This window comes from Phoenix dactylifera, chromosome 5, assembly GCF_051530095.1.
Source record: "Phoenix dactylifera cultivar Ajwa chromosome 5, Ajwa_hap1_PhDact_Kaust_v1.1, whole genome shotgun sequence".
Taxonomy (NCBI): Eukaryota; Viridiplantae; Streptophyta; class Magnoliopsida; order Arecales; family Arecaceae; genus Phoenix; species Phoenix dactylifera.
The window spans coordinates 13,410,539-13,430,396 of NC_143194.1; the positions used below are offsets into that span (position 1 = coordinate 13,410,539).

At 38.7% G+C, this 19,858-nt stretch overlaps 1 protein-coding gene across 1 annotated transcript; it reads right to left on the reverse strand.

Annotated features, from left to right (window-relative positions):
* Positions 1-3,821: 3,821 nt before the first annotated feature.
* LOC103698581 (polyadenylate-binding protein 7-like) lies at positions 3,822-15,872 on the reverse strand. Its single transcript, XM_008780614.5, has 10 exons — positions 15,498-15,872; positions 14,184-14,302; positions 13,913-14,106; positions 13,439-13,698; positions 13,207-13,313; positions 12,912-13,101; positions 12,534-12,823; positions 12,253-12,402; positions 4,372-4,560; positions 3,822-4,282 (listed from the first exon to the last, which is right to left on the reverse strand). The coding sequence occupies exons 1-10, from the start codon at positions 15,685-15,687 to the stop codon at positions 4,085-4,087; spliced, it is 1,887 nt and encodes a 628-aa protein (XP_008778836.4). The 5' UTR covers positions 15,688-15,872; the 3' UTR covers positions 3,822-4,084.
* Between the last annotated feature and the right edge of the window lie 3,986 nt (positions 15,873-19,858).

The following is a 19,858-nucleotide window of genomic DNA, read 5'->3' on the forward strand; positions in this document are numbered from 1 at the left end:
TAGGATACATAAAATTCAGAGCTTTGAAAGTTCTTTTAAAGCTCTCTTAAAGACTTTCTTTTACTCCTTTAAAGATCATAGCATCAAAATCAATTAAAATGAATTGGCTCATGATTGAAACACTAAAGTGCAAGCCAATAAGAGCTCATTAGTAGATTCCAAAGTAAATTTCCAATACTAAGACAAATAGAATCCTTTTCACTTAGTTTTCAAAACAAGTGAATTACCAATTAAGTACAGATGAAAATCCAACTTTCAAAAGATATTCAATGAAGCACAAAGTTTAATACCACTTTATATTTAGTATTCTTTCTCTCATCTTTAGTTGTGAATTTACATGATTAAGTTCTATATGATCTCTCCCTCTGAAATTTTCTTTCTCCCCCTTAATTAATCATTCCATTTGAGAGTTTAGAGTTTGAAGATAATTTTCAATAAAGAGATTGAGTATTTAAAGCTCCCCCTCAAAAGATGCATTTTCTTTTAAACTTTCTTTTCTTCTTTAATGATAGAAGCATTTAATAATGCAGGAGTGTATATTCAAAATATTAATTTCTTAGTCATAGTTTTTCAGCAATGTATGTATGAAGCACGATAAATCTTTTTAATATCAAAATAACATCATATGTTTAGAAACATTTGTTCGCAATCAAGATCATTGAAAAACACATCATTTAGACTAATTTTAATAAACTTATAAGATAGAAAATGATATGTTTCAGATGCGTATCGGAGCAAACAATCAAGGCATCAAAAGTAATTCTATTTTTCTTAACCCATAGTTTTCATCTAGAAATCATATTGAGTTATTCCCCAAAATGATGCAATCATTGAAGCATATAATGAAAGTTACAAAAATGCAACGATAGAAGCATTTTTAAATTAAGTTTAAGCTTTTATACAAAATCAGATTCTAAATTTCATAAAAATTTTCAAGGAGCCTTTCAGGATTATAATTTGAGATATGCATCTTCTACATTGTAGCTCATCTTAAATTATTAAGATTGAAAACACATATTTCAAGAACATTAGAGCACATCCAGAATCTTTGTAATTCATATTGAATTTTGGTACAAATTGGAGGATATTATGTACTAATGTTAGGCAAGATAAAAGATAAATCAGAATCAATCCATTTTGCCTAATTTGCAAATTCAAATTATTCTTTTCTTTTATTTTGCAAAATATATTCATTAAAACAAAATGATGTTGTTGTTGGTAATAACATGTTTCAATCAAATTTTATAGGCATGAAGCATTACAAGTTATATTTAGGAAAGATCTTTGCTATTTGAATATTGAAAACACATAATTCAAAACATCATGTCACATGCAAAACATAATATGCATTAAGTCATAACATCATGTATTAAAACATTAAGAGCAAGCATGTCAAGGATCAAAATTAATTCTTTTCAAATAAACTCTCCCTATTTATATATAATTCTACACTGATTTTATCCTTAAGGTGTGTTTTCAAGTGATCGAAACTTCATTTAGCTTTTCACAAGCCTTTTTTTTTTTTTATACTTTCATTTATCTTGTCATTCATTTTCTCATTTTTGAATTTCTTCCTTTAACCACTTACTGAACATTCTAATCTTCATTTCTTTCGGTTTTACTTTTCTATGTTCTATACTCTATTTGCTCCCTATTCGGTGGAGTTGGAAGGGGCACGAGGTACTACCACTAGCCTCCCTCTTGTGCCGTCCCTAATATGCCCTACACCGAATAGTTGGGTCAAATAGTGTCAGGTACTACCACTAGCCTCCCCATTGACACCATCCCTATGATGAGCAATATAGAAGGGTTAAAATGTTCACTTCAAACTTTTCCTGTAATTAATTACGGATTTTATCTCTTCCAAAGGAATGTTCATATTAGTCTCACAAATGTGCCAAATATATTATGCTTGTTTTGCTTTTCCTAAAGATTGGAGTATTTACCTTTACTTAGATTTTACTTCCCTTGAATAATTGTTCATTTTCTTTTCTTTATCTCTCCCTCTTTTTGTTATTCTCAAGTAATTTACATGAGAGAGCAGAATAAAGAATTAATCTAATATGCTGCATATAAATGTATATCATGCAAACAGCATTTTCATTATGCTCAATGATTCATAGCTTATCACAAGTTATTTTGAATTAGAGATTTGAGGCATAAACTTGTGTATTTCATGGTTATGCATTATATAGGAAAAGGTAAACTTCAATTTAATCACACCATGAAACAATTATTACTAGCATGAGAATGAAGCATGATATCAAGATGATCAGCAATTAAAGGTTTAATCATGCTACCATATAATTTCATACTATTGATTTTGCTCAACTAACTCACAAGAGAAGAGTTTAGATTACCAGTACATTTAGCATTCTTCAAGCCAAATACCTTTTAGATTCTTTACACCCTTGGCTGAAGAAAATCTCCCCTTTTTTTTTTTGTTTCCAAGGGAATGTTTATTGTAACTTTCATCGAGGTGTCCTTCAAGTTGAAATTTCTTATTTTCTTGCTCAAGTATCTAGCATTATTAACAAAATCCTTTTCTTTCTTGAAGGAAAATCATTAGTTTCTTCAAGATACAAAATATTCATACAACATATTTCTTAACTAGATGACTCAACATAAGATATGACAATAATTTAATATTGAGCCACTTTACTCAAGAGATTGCCTAAATATAAATAAGCACATATCACTTGAACTAAAGAGATAGTTTCATGAACCAAAATGCTTCAAGGACAAGCATGTGAGGCAATAGGAAGATTCATCAAGATCAAATCAATTTTTTGTTTTCAGAATCAATTTAGCTTAGATTCTATTTGTCTAAGATAATTATCAATGAAACATGCTAGCTAAGTTTTAATCAAATTATCTTAAACAATTGTTTCTATCAAAATTCAGATTGTTACATAGAATCAAAATGATAAACTATATTCTCAATAAAAGATCTAGTTTTAATAAGAACAATTGTTTTTTCCTTTCTTTCTGGGTTTTCACAGTTAACCTCGACCAACTTCAGCCCTAATCAAATCCGACCCATGGCCATCCTTATGTGATCCGGATCAGCCAACATACATAACTCAAAATAAAAGTATTCATTTGGTCATTTGTAAATTGGAATTGAAAATAGGTCAACCTGAACCAACGCATTTTTTAAACAGGTGGGTAAAGGTTGGATTTTTTTTTTTTTTTTTTTTTTTTGAACCGAACTCTCTGACCCATTTTCTGGATATACAAGACTTTGTCTCCTCAACACGCTCAACCCAATATCTGCAACAGAGAGCTGATGTTAAAAATAGCCAACCGGTAGGCGATGTCAACATCTTGCAAGTTGCAGCTCAAGGCGGAAACCGTGCAATTCAAAACTCTTCTACTAATACAAGAATTCTAAGCTTGTCATAGCAAAAGCAACAAAAGGATAAACTTCTTAGACACTAATTTGTCAATAATGTGAAATAAAAAACAAGTAAAACTCACTTGTCTCGCCTCAGTCTACAAAATAAATTTCTTTTTTCATAAAGTTGGTTAAAGGGAAAAACTTCGACCTTTTTTACATACTTATTCCTCTTTAGCTGGCACCTATTCAACAGCATAGTTGAACAGTTCAGTCCAAATCTTTCCCATACATATTTAACCCATAGTTATTCCACTAATTCCAGCAACATGATTGTCTAGATCTCTTCACGCCTCTTGTAGTGCAAAACATGTATGAGACATATAATCATACAGAATAGGCAAAAACCATAAAGGGAAGCCTTACCACAAAACTTGCAGCCTCCATCTCATGAAGAGGAAAGAAGATTTTCAGATACTCATTGACAAAATGCAGGGATATTAACAACAATAGTAACACAGTATGCAACTCCCTGAACTTGATCTCATGAGAAGAGTTAGGAACAATGAATGCTGTGCCCCCGTACAGCTGTTTCAGTGAATTAGGAAACAACAATCTATGAGATTAATTTGTTGAGAAAAATGGGTGCTAATAAACCTCCAATGCAAACCAAAAGCCTCGATGTACAGCATGAATGTCAGATAAAGCTGCGAGAAAATGCTATTTTCAGGAGCTTGTTTTTTCCCCTCAGTTCACAGCAACCTCGGCTGACAGGTAATTGCCATGGGAATTCTCTGGACCACCTAATTTAGCTTTTGACAGCTTCAGCACTTGAACTGCTTCTTCTACTTTGGCAGCCAACGACTCTGGCGACTCCAAAAGCAGTAGCAATTCAGAGTTGTCCATCTCCAACAGCATCCCAGTAATTTTAGCAGCAAGATCAGGCTACACAATCAGAAATATCTTAGTTCAGCACCAAAGCAAAAGATTGATTTGCTTGCATTTTAGGGCAAACATCTGGAAATAAGAACAACCTTATGCTTCTGAACAAGGGGGAAGAGGTGCTCGCCAAGAATCTGCTTTTGTTGTTGTGGAGTAGCCGCTCCAAGCATGCTACTGAGAATCTCCATCTCTTGTGAGTTTGAAGCAGCAGATGGAACCATCAAACTATTGTCCATCTCATGCTGGTGTTCATTTGGCGCATACTTCATCTGCCCAGAGCGCTGCAAAAGCATAGCGAAAATAATTGGACATTAAAGAGAAAATAAAAGTGTCCTTAGGTGCAAAGCTCACATAAGGGGTTGCAACATAGACAACACTGTAGCATGCGAGTTCACATATATATGATGTAATACCCGGGCCCAAAAATCAACTAGGCTCAATACCCATTTGGGCCCATATTTGAGCATTGGGCCAGGACATCTAATGAGCCAACTAAGGCCCATGGTTGGCAGCCTATTTGATGGCTGCTACCTCATGCTCTGAGGATGGAGGTGACTAGGGCTAGCTGGGAATCAGAGGAGGGCCCAACTGTTAGGCCCTTCATGGGGGAAAGTGTGACACCTCACCCCAGCTAAAAGCGGTTACACCGCTTAAGAATGCCTAATTAAGCCATGTTACCGTACCTGGTTCTCCTTTAGGGCCTCAGGAACCCGTGAACCAGCAAAGGAGGTGTTGGAGTGGAGGCACCGAAGCAAGGGACACTGCAACCTCTTATAGAATCAAGGTAAATCCCTTCCGGCTACCTCTTATAAAAGAGAGGAAAATAAATTTTAAATGACTAATTTCATAAGCAAATCGTGCACAACATGAACTCTGTTCATTATGTATTGCCCCATACTAGTTTATGGCATAGATATCCTAAAACACAAGCTTGTGTACTACATAACATGGAGCACAAACATTGGCAAATTATACAAACATTGATGGTCAACTTGATGTTTAAACTCTTAAAGAACCCAATAAATCCATAAGGATTTGCTTAAAACATAACCCATTAATTAGTATTTTAGTATATTTTGTCATCATGATGGAACTCGTTTAACTGGAAGTATAGTTCCACCAACAAAATTGAATTTGATAGAAAATAAATGTTGCACAAAAGAACGCTAGTTTATTTCCATGTTCAATATCATGGTGCAGTCTGAAAAGCTATGGATAACAACAAATTTGCAAATGTGGATCTCTGTAGATCTCGGTACTTAAAATAAAATGAATACATTGTTATGACTCATGATTGTGTTTCTTGTAAACCTATTCATGGGTTGGGCCAGCTTTTCCCAAATGTCAACACTCAACACTATATAGTTAGGCCTGGGCCAGGCCCAGCCAGGCCTTCAAGCTTATCCAAGCTTAAGCTCAGCCCTTACTTGGGCTTTAAGCTTCAGGCCAGGCCTCAGATTTCGTGTAAATTTTTAATTTTATAAAAATACTAAACTATAATTAAAAATATTTTTAAAAATATTAAATATAAATAATTAAATACTGTTAACAACCTACAACATATCTATTAAGTCTACAAATACATTAAATAAACAAATAATACAACAAAAATAAAAAAACCATGCCAGGCTGGGCTCGGGTCAAGCTGTAATCCCCAAGCCCAAGACTGGCTCTTTTACTACACAGGCCTATTTTCTAAGCCCAATACAACAAAAATAAAAAAATCATGCCAGGCTGGGCTCAGGTCAGGCTGTAATCCCCAAGCCCAAGATTGGCTCTTTTACTACACAGGCCTATTTTCCAAGCCCAATCCAGCCCGCCAAACCTAAAACTTTGGCCCAAGCCTACCTAAAAGGCTCCATGCTCAAGCAAGCTTGGTGGGTCACTCGAGTCTTGAACAAGCTCTAGTTTCACGGTATTCAGTATGTGAAAAAGTAATTTGATCACATTTGAAGCAAGAAATAAAGGGAATAGCATCATAAAACCTTAAACATAGGGGTGATCCCAAGATTCTAAGAAATATCAACTATATCTAGACTTCCAGAAAAAACACCTAGATAAGGTTTATTGTCTTAATACCGGACCCCATACAAGTACCATCCTATTACAGTATCGGTATACAATACGGTATGAGACGGCGAGACATACTGAGTATCCGTTTGGTATCAGTACTGTAAGCCGATCAGTACAACAAACCTTGCATCTAGACTTTCGAGAAATCATACAAATAGTTTGTTTCCTTAATAAAAAAGAAATGCAAGAGATTCCAAATATGGTTAATATACCATATGTAGTCTTATGTTTAGGTTTTGATATCATTAGAATAAAATCAAAACTAGAAGTTAGCTTTCTAACAAATGGTCTTGCATCCTAAACAAGTGCCAAGTCATGCCCCTGGAAAAGCAACAAAATGTGATTATAAAAGTGAACAAAAAATAAATATAGCAGAAAATTGGAAAAAGGAAACCCAAAAAAATGAATTAAAACTAATACTACAACCCATCTACACCTTATACTATATCCAGTCTATATACCTTCTTATTGATCCACTCTTGCTCCACAATCTTATCACCATGCTTTGATCATAAAGGCCAAAAACATGATATTTGCAATAGCAAAAACACTTTGTCAACATACTGGATTGCAATTTTGATCGACCTTGGAGAACAAGAAATCATGGATCACCATATAGTTAAAGTGCCATCAAAATCAACTGGTGATAAGGGATTTCCCTTTTGAAAGCCAATTCATGTTAGAGGCTCATCTTACAAACTTAGAATGCACAGTACTTGTTAAGCTAGTGACTTCCATGGTCAATGGCAAGATATTAACACCAACAATTTATTCAATGGATTATTGCAAGTCAATATTCAACTTATGGATCTTCGTCTTTAGATACATTTGGCCATTGTAATGAGTTTCCATGCTCACATTTTCAGGAATTCTATGGACAAAAATATACATCAAAATATATAAAGTAAAATGATGAAAAAGTTGAAAGAGTAAGGAAAAATAGAGTTGATCAAGAAAATAAGTTCCAAAAATATTATTTATTTTCAATGTTTAAATGTACCATTTCAGCGGTTTTACAATGAGCAAATCATAAAATTATTTATAAAAAATATTATAAACTGAGGTCTTGACTGTGTAGCCAAAGCTTCCTCTTTAAAAATAAGTGTGCGATGATTCATATCTTCTCAAAATTCACAAAATCAAAGTTTAATAATGCAATGTTCAATGCATTTCTAAGGAGGCCCCCACCATAGAAAGGTCTAGGGAGGATCAGATATATACAACCCTACCCTACATGCAAAGAGGCTATTTCTGCATTTCGGACCAATGACACACAGGTCACAATGGAGAAACCCTAATATTACACCAAGACTCAACATCAAAATATCAAAGTTTAATCTAGAATTTGTTTAGAATTGAATAAATGAAAAATATAATTGCGTAAATAACACTTATAAAATGAATTTGACTCTCATATGTCAGTTTCTTGAAAGCTTCCCAGCTCCAGATTCAGGTTAGTTTCATTTGAATTAGAATATTTTAGTTTAGAATTTTAGGGAAGCCTAAAATCATGCATGCAATCCAACCTTCTTCACAAGCTTCAAATGAGACAATACATTGAGAAAATATTTGTGTGTAAAGAATGATATATAACTGCTTCTTAGATTGTCAAGAATCTCCAATGTGTAGTACAACCAAATTTCCCAATTCAGTAGCATAATGTTCAGAATTTAGTCGAACCCAATTTAATAAGAAATGATCTAGAAAATAAATTTACATGGTTGATCAAGCCTCTTCTTTATTTTGATCAAAGTTTTCAACTGAAGATGGGAAAGAGACCACTCAAAAGAGAGAGATTCTAGATGAAAGGAGGTAATAGGAGAAAAGCCCCTTAGCTTTTTATCCAAATATCATTTACCACTAATATGCAAACACCAGGAGGTGGAGCCTATTGTCTCCATTTCTTTGCCCCTTGTGGCTCATCCCACGAATTTCCTGTTTGCACCTTTACAGCCACTCCCATCTATGATAAATATACTCCATATATCCAGTTTTCTCTTTAAGGGAGAGAAACAAGAGAAGCTTACCAGCCAAAAAGTAGAGGACACATTTATCATATTAGATGAAAAACAAAAGAATCCTTAGTCAAATAGGATCATAGCCATCCATGCCCCCCTAATGTACACATCATATGCCAGCGATCAGTCATAAATAATTCATCCTAGAGATGCCCTGCTAGGCTGAAATAACATAAACATGAAGAAACATTGACTATTTCTGGACCACCATCTAATCAAACAAAATAAGCTTTCTTATGGGGGGAAAAAGATTTTCCTTAGATAACTGATAGCGTAAACTTAATCATGCATTTTGACTATAAGATGAATTACAAATCCCATAATGAATTGATTAGCAAAAACTCACAAGTTTTAGATGACTGGTCTCACAACTTGCATTTTGACTGCAATTCTTGTGATAGATCATTGAATTTTGAGCATGGACACCAACAGTCATTGATGAGATCATTCTTGATGAACCATTGGATGAAATATATAATGGATCCTTCAAAGCAAGATGACACTATTGTGTGATAAAGCAAATCAATGACCAAGCAGTGATGGATCCTTTCCACAATGATATCTCTTGATGGAATTTTTCTTTTCTAAGACAAAAAAAGAAAAAACTTGTGATATTGTGATGAAAGTTCCTCATGCAAACTAACAAATAGATCTAATGTAGACTGCCTCCTCGTATATTCATTGTCATCCTGCTAGTCTTTTCTTTTTGAGAAAAACCATCCTGTGGTTCATTGACTAATCAACTGAAGACTTACTTGCATAGAATTTGCATGATGGGTCTGCTAGCATTAATTTATAAAGGGACAAATTTCCAATGTCTAATCATCAGGACTAACATTAACCATTTGTTATTCAATAACCATATTTGTCTTAATTGTGTCCTTTTTCTCTGATGCAGGTTAATTGTATCCTTGACAATGCAGTTTATAACAACTGCATCAATAACCTAAACTCAGCAAAACCCGCCTTTCACAAGCTGTAGAATTGAACTTTGTAACCTGAGACAGTCTTCCCTATCCAATTTATGTCATGAAGCAATTTCCTAAAACATCAAGGATCTCAGATCTCCACTGCCAAAGTATTAGATTTGCAAAGCTATTACTGTTTTACCATAAGAATCAGGAAATACTATATACCAAATGATCTTGCAACCAAATCTCTTTGTATATTAAATCTGATCATTTTAACTTTCTAACCATATTTTCTGGTGGTAGGAAAATAATTACAGGGAACAGATATATAATATTAGAAAGATAAGAAGAAATAAGGTAAGAGGCATAAATCTTCTATTTCCCATTCAACATTCACCATAGACTCAAAATGGACTCTTTCCTACATATACAGGCCATCTGCTTAGGCTTTAAGAAAAATTAACCAAACTAGTCCTTTCATATAATCAAATAAATCTCAAGTTGACTAAAATGTATATATCCAGAACCTTCATAAGACTTGTATAATCTTACTTTCAGGTTCTCGAGCTGATTTTGGCACAAATGATGACTTAATGAGAAAAATCTGATACTATAAAAGCAGTGTTGTATGAAGTGCATGAATCATGGTATGTCGAACCGGCCCATACCGACCAGTACAAACCGGTTCCGTGCCGGAGACGAAGAAGACGAAGAAAAAAAGAGAGAGCGCAGGGAAGAGAGAGAGGGAGACCACCTGTGGCCACCATCGGAGAGCTGCGGAGGGGTGGCAGAGGCCGGTGGGGGGCGGCAGAGCCCGGCGGGGGGCCGGGGAACCCGCGAGGGTGCAGCGGAGGCCTCCCCCTCCCTCTCTTCCCCGTGCTCTCTCTCGTTCTCTTCTTCTTCTCCGGCTCCGGCGGGGAAGAGCTTTCCGGTTCATACCGCCCGATTTCGGTACGAACCAGAACCGTACCGGTCTGGTAGCAGTGCCGGCCCGAGCGTTAGGCGACCGAGGCGGTCGCCTAAGGCCTCAGGCTAATGGAGGGCCTCCGGGAGGGGTGACCAAAAGGAAGCAAAGGCCCAATGTGAAAACAGGAACAGGAGCTGGCTACGAGTCTTCCCCCTTGATGGAAGAGAGGTGGAGAGTTTCCTGGCCTGCAGAGAGGCAATTTGGGAAGTTGGGGACAGTAGTTTTGTTTTGGGTGGAGAGAGAGAGAGGAGGAGGGATTTGGTTGGCTTGATACACGCCTGAAGCCACTCTTATCTTTCATCCCTTCTCTTTTTTGGTTTTGGTCTTGGTTTTCCTTCCCTCACATTACTCCTGATCCAGCTGGGCCATCGGGAAGAAAGATAGAGGGATTGGAGATGGACTTCTTGAGTTCTTGGAGGGTGGAGATTCTTTTAATTTTCTCCTCTAGGTTTCTTCTCCCCTCTTGGGTGGTAGAGAGAGAAAAGGAGGGAGGGGGTTGAATGGCTGCTGTGCTGTGATGTTGCAGTTGCTGCTTGGGTACTCACTTGAAGGGGAGATGGTGGGACGGGACTTTTATTAATTAGATGGAGTGAATTTCCCATAATGCCCCTACTTTCTCTTGTAGAGAGGCTCCTTTCTGGACAAATTCTTTTCTTTACCTTGACCATGAAGTGCCACGGGATGACCTTTTCTTATCCTGCTCTTGCTTGACATGGTAAACAGTATTGCCAAGCATTATCTCAATTATTTAATCAGTTTTATGGTCCTTCTTTTGGGGCAATTACATTTCTATGTTTCCATTCAAAAATTATATTAAACTAAAAAAATTTTTTGTCTACTTTTGTTAGATTCATGTATCTTTGTTGAAATAGTGTACTTGATAGCTATCTATTTTCATATTATTTTTTTAAATATTTTATACTTATTAAAAAAATTTATTATTAAAAAAAAAGGCCTCATTCATTGGATTCGCCTTAGGCCCCCAAATGTATCGGGCCGCCCCTGTCTGGTAGGCAACCGGTATGCCTACCGGACCCGGTACGGCAAACCTTGGCATGAATACTTGATCAATATGTACCTGTTGAATTATTCCCCAAAAGAGGAAACATATCCAAAGAAACCAAGAAAAAAGAATGGAAAGTAAAGAAAACAACACTAAGAGTGTAAATAAAAAAAATGAAAGGAGGTCATTTTTTTTCTTTCCAATTAAATGCTAGATGACGTCAAATTATGAGAAGGAATTGACTCCATAAAACTATTTTCATTTCATCCAATGCACGAATTACTCTATTACTTGATTGTTAATTTTCCTTTTATATAAAACTACACTTTATAGGTAGCTCCATTTAAGCATTTAAATACAGTAAAAGTATTGAAGTACTGCAATGCACACTAGCAACCCAGATGAGGAAAACATGTCTTCATCTACCACTCAAAAAAACTAAGAGAGAAAAATCAATTTACCCCTTGAGCAGTGTAGAATGATGCGTATTTTGAGGATAGAGACATGGTAGTCAATCAAAATACACCTTGCTATGAAATAAGCCAGCATTCTTAGCCATCTGTATTCTAAATCATCATCATAGTGCCAGTCACCCTCTAACTCACACCTTGTTGCCAGTTTTGCCCACATTCTAATTTCACTAAATGACAGACCATGAAGTGTGGATCAATTAAACCAACTCCAATGGCACAGATGCCATTTTTTCCTTGTGATCAAAGATAACAAAGAGATATGTGATTGTCTGACATCAAATTCCAAAAATATAAAAACAAAAACACAACTAAAATCTATAGTGCATCAAAACCATCAAAATATTTATGTACGGCGCTACATATGACATGATGTTCAATCTTGTATGATATCTTGTAACTTTCATGTGATAATGGCATCAGCTTACTCCAATAGAATAAGAAATGCTTCAAAAGAAGAAGTACACATATAATAACAAGCAAGATACAAAATTTATACATGAAAAATAATTTCTGGTGTATGAAACTTGCCTGGTGACTATTAAAGTCTTTCAGTGGACCCAGAGAGCGGTCTGGTTGCTGTAAATGAGGAATATGTGGAATGGACTGGCCAGATTGAGAAAGCATGTGCCCGTTCATCTGGCCTCTGCTTTGTCTATGTTGCCTTTGAGAATTTGGAAACTACAAAGACAATATTGTAAATATAAATGCACTATTGAATAGTTTCAACCTAACTACAATTTTAATAAACTAAAACATGTCCGTCATGTGCCAATAGTTTCATTCCAAAAAAAAAAGAAAGTAATAAATACCACTGGAAGCTTCGTTGGTTGGAAAGGTGGCCTTGATGCAGAAACAAAACCACTTGGCCTCCATCCTGGTCTGGGTCCCAAGGTTTGATACATAAGACCCTGACGGGGAGGAATTTGTGAGACTACACCAGGTGCAGAGTAGTAAAGAGGATAACCAGCAGGGATAACTGTAGACAGTGATCCTGCTAATCCTACCATATGTTGAGCAAACTGAGGCTGCAACTGTGCTTTCCTATCCTCTTTCCTTTGTGCAATTGCAACATATAAGGGCTTCCGGTGGAACATGCATCCTGCAAGAAATCCATGCGGAACATAATCTTTGAAGGCTAATGGAAGCCACATCTATTTTTAACAAAACTGCAGAAGAAATAAAATTACCATGCAGAGTGTTTACAGCTTTGCTGGCTTCCTCTGGTTTGCTATAGCATACAAATCCAAACCCTTTGCTGATTCCTTTATCATCATGCATAACCTTTGCAGATAAGATATTGCCACACTGACTGAAGTGTTCTCGCAGAGCATATTCATCAACATCATCATCAATATTCTTTACATATACATTTGAAGCCTAAACAGGGAAGAGGTAAATTTAGTAAAGGAACAATCACTAGAAGCTTCAGGAAAGATGATATTCCAGCGAAGCAGCCCAGGGCATGGGAATAAGGAGAACTACCATATTTTTCCTGAGCTGTTTCTCGCGCTTTTCTTCAAATAAATGCCGTAAAATTTCTTGGCGTTCTTCCTTCTTCTGGGCCCTTCCCACATAAAGGGTTTTTGATTCTAATCAGCAAAAAATAGATTATGAGAACATATGGAATTAGACATCAAGAGAATATTTGCAATACTATATTCTTGAGTGAAAATTTGTAAACCAATTGTCAAGGATGAGAAACCCTCACTCTTACCAAGCTGAGCTCCATTCATTGCCTCCATTGCTCTTCTGGCATTATCAGGGTTTTCAAAGTTTACAAACCCAAACCCCTTCGAGTTACCTTCAGCATCTTTTGCAATAACCACATTTTTTATTTTGCCAAATTCAGAGAACTTCAGCTGAATAAGTTCCACTGTTATGTCGTCATCCAGGTTCTTCATATATAGATTAGTATATTTTGGTTCAGAGTCTGGTAAAGTGCGCTCACTCTTTTTGATGAAGTTACCAACATATCTATGTTACATATAATCAGTATTTAGTAAGAGAAAAAGAGATTCATGTGTTGATAGTATGAAAATGAGTAAGAAACAAAACTATTAAATAGAGTTAGCTAATCTAATTGGTGAAATATAACCATGAAATTAGCACTTCACACGAAGCAACTTTTAGATAAAAATAAACATGTCATAACAAGCATAAAAGAAGGGGTGGAAAGGTATTTCAATACATTTTCTTGCCATCAATAATGGATCCATTGAGTTTCTCAATGGCAGAATTTGCACATTCTTCAGAGTCGAACTGAACAAACCCATATCCTTTGCTCTTGCCATCTTGCATTGTAACAACCTTGTAAGACAAAATATTTCCAAATTTTCCAAACATTTTGTGAAGCCTCATACTGTCAATGGAGTCAGAAAGGTTCTGCAGGCAAAGAACCAAACTCACATCACATTCCAATGGTAAAAACGGGCATCCCAAGCTAGTCTTTTCGACTGTACCTTCACAAACAGATTACCAATCCCACTGTTCCTTGCATCTGGGTGTCGATGAGACCACATAATTCTAATTGGTTTTCCATTTAATGAGGCATGATTCAGTTTCTTGATAGCTTGCGAGGCTGCCCAAAGATACCAAGAACAAAAGATTCCAACATGTACTCAAAACAAAAAAAAATAATAAAAAAAAAATCATACTACAGATGTAGAACAAAATCCCAAGTAAAAACTGAGGCAGAGAAAAAATTCATGATGCATGTTACAGTTCTATTTATACAGCCTTTACTATGTTTCTGGATAAAAACGTTTAGTTCTAAACTTAGTTGTAATTCAGTTGATTCAGTTAAGTTTGTTAAGCTTCAGTTAGAACTGTTAGAGTCAGTTAGAAATACTGTTATACTGTTGCATCAGTTACTCGGTGGTTAATGAGGGTAAACAGAGTAGTAAAACAGAGGAGAGGTAGAAGAATTTTTGTATTCAGCTCTTGTATTCTGAGTTTAGAATTCTTGCATTCAGTTCTTGTATTCTGAGAACAGAAGAGAATGACAACGCTTTTGCTCTCAATCTTCTTGTGACAATTATCTTTTCTCGTCTTCATTCTTTAATCAAATTCTCTTACTCTCGATCTTCATCCCTGTTCTTGTTATTCTACTTTGTCATTCAGCAACTATTGACAATGCAAGATAAACAAATAAAAACTTACTATGGCATACGAATAAGCACGGATTCCTCAGCAGAATGAGATGAATATCATTTAAAAGGTAAACAAAAAGTCCAAAGACAAGGGAAAACTACCATAAATAAATTGGATAATTATAAACCAGATGCCAGAAGCAAATTAGATCCCCTAGAGAACACGATAGCTAAAAATAAACTATAAATCCAGCAAGGCCCAAAAAGATATTCTGTACCTATCAATAAAAGAATAACTTAAAATGGATGAGAAGAAATATATAATGATGATGAGGTAAAGGATGTTTACAAAAAAAAAAAAAAATTGCATCTCGAATCAAACGAAATTACACATCATGAAAAAGACTGTTGGAAGAATTCAACCAAGAGCCAATAAATCATGGAGGATTAGATCCAACTCGAATAAATTAAAACCGAAGAATCCCAACAGCATCAGAAACAAAATAGAAACTAAATTCTATTATCAAGAACAAAAAGTTAAAGGAATCCAAATCACTCCGAACACGAAACAAGATCAATCGATAACAAAAGGCAATAGAAGAAAGAAATCGATAAACAGAGAAAGAAAACATCCGCGAGAGAGAGAGGTCGGATTTCGATCCGATTCAGTGATGCAACGCATACCGTCCTGGGATGAAATGTAGTTGACGTAGCCATAACCGAGGGATCGGCCGGAGACGGTGTCGCGGCAGACGCGGACGGACGTGACGGCGCCCACCGAAGAGAAGAGATCGAAGAGATGGCTATCCGTCACGTCCGGGTGGAGGTCCCCCACGTACAGCGCCGGCGACGGCACGGTCGGAACCACCGCCATCAGAGAGAGGAGAGAGAGGAAAGAAAGATCTATTGACAGAAGAAGAGAAGAGAGATAGAGAAAATGGGCCTCGCTCGCTCGCTTATAGTCGTTGTTCAGTGGATTCTTGAATTAGGATTAAGCTTCGATCGGGGGCGGGCCGAGGGAGAGACAGAGAGAGAGGTGGGTGGATTTGCATGGGGCGCGGGAGTTTGGAGAGGGGAAAAGGGGTTATATAATTAACAATAATTAATGCATTCCGACATACACGGGGACGGAAACCTGGGGTGACCGTGACCAGGTCCACTTCACTGGCCACCTCCCTCGCACTCTCGCCGGCTCTTTTCCGGGTAGTTCTAAATACACCCCCCCCCCCCCCCCCCGATTGCTCAGGACACCCCCCAAAAATTAAAAAAAAATTAAATACTCTCTACACCCCCCCATTTGCTAAGGACACCCCTAAAAAATTAAAAAATCCTAAATTACCCTTCACCCTCCCCACCCCCTCACCTAAATTGCTCTCTACACCCCCCAAACCCCCCCCCCCACCCCGCTCTTCCCCTCCAAAACACCACTCCAGCCGGCTTCTCCCTTCCGCCCAAAAAACTTCACCTCAAGCACCTCGCCGGCGGCCAAACCCCCTCCGTCTCCCCCTTCTCCCTCTCGTCGCCGGTCGGTGCAGTGCACCTCGCCAACGCCCAAAACCCCCCCGTTCCCCCTTCTCCCTCTCGTCGCCGGCATTCTCCCCTTCTCCCTCTCGTCGCCGGCATTCTCCCGGAACCACCTCCCCGGCCATCTCCCGAGCAACGAGCACCTCGCCGGCGCCTCCACGACCACGTCGAGGTAGCTCCCCCCCCCCCCCCCCCGCCTCCAGTGCTCCGTTCGGCACTGGATCGCCGAACAGAACCCTTCTGTTCGGCTGAACAGTGCCGAACAGAAGCCCTCTGTTCGGCAACACTCAACCGAACAGAAGCCTTCTGTTCGGCTGCACGGTGCCGAACAGAAGCCTTCTGTTCGGCTGCACAGTGCCGAACAGAATCCTTCTGTTCGGCTCTGAGCAGCCAAACAGAAGCCTTCTGTTCGGCACTGTGCAGCCGAACAGAAGGGTTCTGGTGCCAAATCGCGTGCCGTGCTGAATTTTGTGCCGAACATTTATGTATGCAATTGAATTATTTTCTTTGATGTAGCCTAACATTGAATTTCTATATTTTCAGACATGGATCCCCGTCCCGCCAGAGTTAGACCTACGGCGTCAGCTAGGAGACGTCGTGCTAGGATTGCTTCTCCCGAGCCTGCTCATATGCCATCGGACTCTCCTGAGTCAGAGCATGATGATATGCCCGCTAGGGGCGAAGACGATGAGCCCGTTGGACCATGTCCAGGAGGTCCAGAGGATGAGTCCGTCCTGATCAGTTTCAGGACGCATATAGCAGCTTCCATCTGGAGGCAACAGGTATTGTTTATTTGTTATAGCATTATATTTTGTTTATTGATGTTTTATAAAGTAGTAGTAATTATATATTTATATTACAGGAACGAGCTCCACTCAAGTGCATGAACCATACTGCCAAGGTTGGTGAATGGAAGTGGTGGTCTTCAAACCAACCAAATACCAGGTTCAGAGCACTATTGAGGCAGTCGGGCCTCGTAGAGTTAGTGCAGTGCTCTTATCGATTCATCGATAAGATTCTGATTTCGGGCTTCGTAGAGAGATGGCAGCCCGAGACGAACACCTTCCATATACCATTTGGCGAGATCACTATCACGTTGGATGATGTATCCGCCATTTTAGGGATTCCAGTCGCAGGTTCCTCAGTATCAGTTTCTCCTGAGAGGATGAGTGATCGGGATGCTGAGGAGCTACTTGTGGAGTTGTTGGGGGTGTTAGCTGGAGACGCGCGTCAGGAGGTACTGTCATCGCGCGGTCAGTCTGTGAGGATGGAGTGGCTGAGGACTCAGTTTCACTCTGTATCTGATAGAGACAGCCAGCAGAGGATAGAGTGTGCAGCACGAGCCTATTTGTTATTTTTGTTAGGCTGCACACTCTTTGCTGATAAGAGTGGGACCAGGGTGCCTATAGCATATCTGTGTTTACTGCGGGATCTGGATAGGGTGAGCACATATGCCTGGGGTACAGCTGCCTTAGCATATTTGTATCGGCAGTTGGGGATTGCGTCGAGGTCATCAGTGAGACAGATCAGTGGTTATATGACGCTTCTGCAGGCATGGATTTATGAGCATTTTCCTGCACTCAGTCCTCACCCGTCGCTCGAGTATACTGATGCCAGTCCCCGCGTGCACCGCTGGATGCCCGGTACTCCATCCCGTACCACGATGGACCATTTAGTGGTTCTACGTGAGTACTTGGACCTTTTGAGCATCGATGAGGTACGTATCATATTACCATTTGCTTGTGTTTGTCAGTACTTTTAATATGCGATATAGTATAAAACTGAAATGTACCTTTTGTTTTGCAGGTTATTTGGGATCCCCATCATCGGCTTCGGGGAGATCGCCCATATATACCCGTCGCATTTTTTAGTGGCTCCATCAAGTGCCTTGATATCGTAGAACCCTATCATCCAGAAAGGGTTCTTAGACAGTTTGGTCATATTCAGACCATCCCTCGAGCGCCACTAGCCCCTACGCGAGCCAACAGAGGTTCCACAGCAGGCTCGTACCGGATACATTACTCCTATATGGATCAGCTTTGGGAGCGGTGGGAGGACCACGTGCTGAGCCAGGCGAGCAGGAGCCACCCAGTTACCCGGCCATCAGACAGCGTATCGGGATACATGGAGTGATATCTCCGTATCACGCACGTTGCAGTTCAGCCTCCTCATCTGCGCTCGAGTACTCATTCTGGAGCTAGGGGAGGTCATGATGATGCTGACATGCACCGGCGGCGTAATGCAGCTGCAGTCGGTATCAGTACCGACATTGTACGGATGGGTCGCCCAGAGGCTACGTCACTAGGTGCCGGGCACCTATATGATGCTATTTCTCAGATGCATCAGGTACTTCTGGGTGATGAGCCTGGCCCGAGTACAGCACCCTCTCATTCGGATCCAGGACCCTCTCATTCGGACGTACAGCAGTACACGCGTCGACGATGGCGTCATAGGGATTGATGATGGAGCCTTTGTAATCTTTGTAAAGCCTTTGATATTAATGAAAAATATATATTTTTGGTACATTTACGTGTAAAGCCTTTGATTTATATTGATGATGGAGTTTCACAGTACATGACTCTAAGAGGCCAAAAAAATTTACAACTTTCAAAAATTGTACATATATAAACAATCAATCTAACTCTCTCGTGGGGGGTTTGACCCTGGACAAAGTTCCCCTCCAAAAAAGGCAGCAAAGCCTAAGAGGGTGCCAGTGGCAAGACCTGGCCTTGCAAGGAGAGGGCAGCCGATTAACCTCTTAACCAAGGACATCACAGAGCCCTCTTTTCCAACAAAAGAAATGATAATGCCTGCTCAACTTTTCCTTCAGAAATGATGATGCCTGCTCAACAAGAAAGTGAGATGGTGCAATCAGAAGTTCTTCCCCATGATACACTTCACAAGGTCTAAGATGCGAAAATAATCAGCCAACAGAGATGAATGTTTACCCTCCAGCCCATCACGACTATAGGGGTTGCTACCTGAAAGATTATTACATGGACTTCCACCAATAACCAGATCAAACCCACCAAATGTGTTAATCATCTGCTCAAGCTTGTCACCGTTAAGTTCTTGTACATCAGAAAGGTCTAAGAGCCCAAAAAAATTTACAACCTTCAAAAAATGTACATATATAAATAATCAATCTAACTGTACTGTCTCGCTAATTATAACATTAGGTGAGATGCTCTCTTTGAACTGTTGAATCCGTGCTTCATATGATTTTTCCCATCCGGTAGCACAAGGAAGATGATATTTTCGCCAGTTGGTCGCTACTGGCGGAACGGGATGTCCCGGCAACAAGAACACCTTCAAAATTAGAAATAAGAAAATATTAATAGCTACAAAATTATAAATAAGCAAAAATAAATTAAATATTCGCAAGTGTTGTGAACGTAGTACCTCAACAAAATGATTTCCATTTACGAATCCGATAGCGATATCTTTGCGGGATAGAAGAGGTACTGGCACAGAACGGAGAGGTAGGAAGGTCAGACATTGTTGCAACGAGAGATGGTATA

Bases quoted from the DNA above. Each gene is read 5' to 3' on its own strand.
- LOC103698581 (XM_008780614.5), bottom strand. From the start codon at position 15,687: ATGGCGGTGGTTCCGACCGTGCCGTCGCCGGCGCTGTACGTGGGGGAC. The intron at 14,303-15,497 runs GTATGCGTTGCA...ATCTTTGGGCAG, and splicing joins CTACATTTCATCCCAGGACG to CCTCGCAAGCTATCAAGAAA. The intron at 14,107-14,183 runs GTACAGTCGAAA...CTTTGCCTGCAG, and splicing joins TTGGTAATCTGTTTGTGAAG to AACCTTTCTGACTCCATTGA.